General features: G+C 36.2%; 1 protein-coding gene across 1 annotated transcript in view; it reads right to left on the bottom strand.

The window, feature by feature from the left end:
- Positions 1 to 3,918, bottom strand: part of ERO1L (ERO1-like (S. cerevisiae)) — a 59,682-nt gene that overhangs the window by 41,128 nt on the left and 14,636 nt on the right. Inside the window, exon 3 of the mRNA XM_011999766.1 lies at positions 221 to 265. Within this exon, the coding sequence (XP_011855156.1) occupies positions 221 to 265 (45 nt within the window). The remainder of the gene's footprint in view (positions 1 to 220; positions 266 to 3,918) is intronic.

Here is a 3,918-nt window from a genome sequence, read left to right as displayed (position 1 = left end):
CACTCCAGCCTGGGTAACAGCGCAAGACTCTGTCTAAAATAAATAAATAAATAAAATAAAACGTTAACAAAAACAAACAAAAAGAATGAGAGCTATTCAGTATAAATACTTCTCAAAGGGTTTCACCGACGGAAGCAGATAAATGGGATAGTATGTACAAGGCAGGTTTTTTAAGTTTTTCGTTAAGATACTAGACACATCAATAGGTATACGTACATACCTTGTAGCTCGCAGATTTAATTCCATCAGGAACCTCATCCTGAAAAAGACAAAATATGTTTTTAGATGGCATTTATTCTATCTTTTTAAAACATATCTTAAATTTCTATGATTTATGAGAAAAATCCATAAAACAAATTATCGAAGTTGGATTTTTTAACAGAATAGTTAGGTAGTATTTATATGATTTCTTAAAAGTAAATAAAAATTCAAGAACAAATTATTCTATGGATTGCTGAGCATACACTATGTATATTACAGCAAGGAAATGTAAAAATAGTCATTTAGCCATTATTCCTTTTGATGTTCAAATTGTCCCATATTTGGCCACTAGGAGATCCACTGAGTGCTAACTTGATATTCATACGTGTGTTCTTTTGATATTACTCCAGTGGTCCTTAGTAGAATTTTGTTTTGTTTTGTTTTCTGTGATGGCCAGATAGTCTGGGTTCTTGGAACCCAGGGGTTTGGGTCACAGAGACAGATCCCTCATGAACAGCATGGTGCCATCTATGAGGTAATGAATTAATCTATTAGCTCTATTATCTAGAAGTAGTAAGTTCTATTATCTAGAACTAATCTATTAGTTCACTTGATACCTGGCACCTCCCTGCTCTCTCTTGCTCTCTCTTGCCACGTGATATGACAGCTCCCTTTTTGCCTTCTGCCATGATTGTAAGCTTTAGGCCTCACCAGAAGCCAAGCAGATGCTGGCACCATGCTTCTTCCCACTGCAGAACTGGGAGCCAAATCTTTGGAAGATATTATCCATCTAAAAATATTCTTAGTTTGTAAATACAGATAATGTTAGCTTAGCAGAGAAGTGCCACGATTAGATCAGAGTTAGAATGCTAACTGGCAGTATTGTGGGGAGTGTGGAATAGAAGATGAGATGGGGAAGAGTCTGGTAAAGTAACATAAATGTGTTAGTCCATTTTGCATTGCTATGAGGGAACACCTGAGACTGGGTAACTTATAAAGAAAAGAGTGTAACTTATAAATAAAAAAAATAGTGAAACCTTGTCTCTACCAAAAGTACAAAAAATTAGTTGGGCATGGTGATGTGTGCCTGTAGTCCACCTGTAGTCCCAGGTATTTGGGAGGCTGAGGTGAAAGGATTGCTTAGGCCCAGGAGGCAGAGGGTACCGTGAGCCGAGATCACACCACTGCACTCCAGCCTGGGCAACAGAGCGAGACCCTGTCTCAAAAACAAGCAAAAAACACAAACAAACAAACAAAAAAGTATTGGCATGAAAGGCATTTTGCCTTTCAGTTCTTCCCAGCTCTGCAGAAGCTTAAAATAACCAGATCCTGACTCAATTTTTCAGTGCAAATTGGTAACTTTCACCTGATTCTTTTATAGCACTTCTATACATTCAAATCAAATAATAAATATATATTTAACATTTCTCAAATGCTAAAATTGGTTGTTTTCTCTAGGATTTACAATGAAATATATCTCATTCATCAATCTGTCAACTGATGGAATCAATAAGCTATTATTTTACGCTACAGTATCTTCAGCATTTCTGCTCCCTCCAATCTTCTTTTCCAAATGGCATCTCCTAGTTCTACACCTCATCAATAATAATCTGAAATAATTGCTATCTCAAGATGAGATTTGACTTTGCAATAACTGTAAAATATTTATATTTTCTAATATTAATAAAAAGTTCATTTAATGAAGAAGTATAATTAAATGTCTTTATTAAGCATCTACCATATTTCAGCATTTTTACTAATTCATATAACTAGGATACTGGTAAATTTCCCCAACTAATTTTTTCTATTACTAAATTATAAACGTAAAACTTAGAATACAAAATGTTTACATTGTTAATATCACTTTAATGATATGCTCATGCTTTAATAGTAAAGTATTTCATAAATTAATCCTTTAATTTTCAGTAAGTTGTGTCTATATGAGGATTAATGTAACAAAAAACATGCTTCTCATTCTCATGGTAAAATGCCCATAAATAGTATTTGACATTGGCCTTAATTCCACATGCTAGATAAGTCTGGATAACAATATTTACATATGTAAAATTAAACCACCCAAAACCACAATACCACTTCACACCCATTAGGATAACTATTATCCAAAAGAACAGAAAGTAAAAGTATTGTCAGTAATGTGAAGAAACTGAAACTCTTGTGCATTGCTGGTAGGAATGTAAAACGGTACAGCCACTGCTGAAGACAGCATGGCAGATCCTCAGAAAAAACAAATGGAACTAACACATGATCCAGCAATTCCACTTCTAAGTATATATCCCAAAAAACTAAAGTAGGGACTGAAATAAATATTTGTGCATAGCAGCATTATTCACAATAGCAAAAAGGTAGAAATAACCCAAAAGTCCATCAACAGGTGAATGTATAAACAAAACATAGTATAGGCATACAGTGGAATATTATTCAGCCTTAAAAAGGAATCGAAGCTGGGCATGGTGGCTCATACCTGTAATCCCAGCATTTTGGGAGGCCGAGGCGGGCAGATCACCTGAGGTCACCAGTTCAAGACCAGCCTGACCAATGTGGACCAACATGGAGAAACCCAGTCTCTACTAAAAATACAAAATTAGCTGGGCATGGTGGCGCATGCCTATAATCCCAGCTACTCGGGAGGCTAAGGCAGGAGAATCACTTGAACCTGGGAGGCGGAGGTTGCGGTGAGCTGAGATCGCACCACTGCACTCCAGCCTGGGCAACAAGAGCAAAAAAAAAAAAAGGAATCAAATTCTGATACATGCTACAAACATGTATCAGGCTAGAAACACTGTGCTAAGTGAAATAAACCATGCAAAAAAGGACAAATATTGTATGATTCCCCTAATGCGAAGTACTAGAATAGTCAAATTTGGAAAGAAAACCCAAATGGTGGTTGCCAGGGACTGGGAGGAGGGAGAAATTAAGACTTATTATTAGGAACAGTTTACAGTTTCAGTTTGGGAAGATGAAAAGTTCTAGACATAGATGGTGGCAATGGTTGCATAACAATGTGAACATACGTAATGCCACGGAACTGTACACATAAAAACTGTTAAAATGGTCAACTTTCGAGACCAACATGGCCAACATGGTGAAACTCTGTCTCTACTAAAAATACAAAAAATTAGCTGGAGGTGGTGGTGCACACCTGTAATCCCAGCTACTTGGGAGGCTAGGGCAGGAGAATTGCTTGAACCCAGGAGGCGGAGGTTGCAGTGACCTGAGATCGTGCCATTGCACTCCAGCCTGGGCGACAGGGTGAGACACCATCTCAAAAAAGAAAAGGTCGACTTTATTTTAAAAGTAAAATAAAAAGATGTACTTTTAAAGGGAATAAATTGTCATTCAAAAATATTTTTAAAATTCTATTTTCACAGTAGGATACTTCAAATGTTAAAGCTCTGAAAATTCCTAAGTAAAACCAGGTGTTTTGTCCACTCACACCCCAGGAAATCCAAGGCAAAAATACACCCGAAAAAAGGGGGGACAGAATTTTGTTTATACTTCCATTAATTTCATTTTATTATGCTACATACATAACTTGGTTCAGTAAAAGATGTAAGAGGAAAAACAAACATCAAGCCAAAAGAACTACTATCAATCTCCCTAATAAGTCAAAGGACTATATTAACCACAAAATGTTAATTCTATTATTATGAAGGCAGTGTAATTCAAAATAGGTTTTATAAGTTTGGGTTTTTAATG

The sequence above is a fragment of the Mandrillus leucophaeus genome, unplaced genomic scaffold, assembly GCF_000951045.1.
Source record: "Mandrillus leucophaeus isolate KB7577 unplaced genomic scaffold, Mleu.le_1.0 Scaffold60, whole genome shotgun sequence".
In the NCBI taxonomy this organism is placed as follows: Eukaryota; Metazoa; Chordata; class Mammalia; order Primates; family Cercopithecidae; genus Mandrillus; species Mandrillus leucophaeus.
The sequence above is the reverse complement of the archived record's forward strand: the minus strand, read 5'-3'. Positions and strand labels throughout refer to the sequence as shown.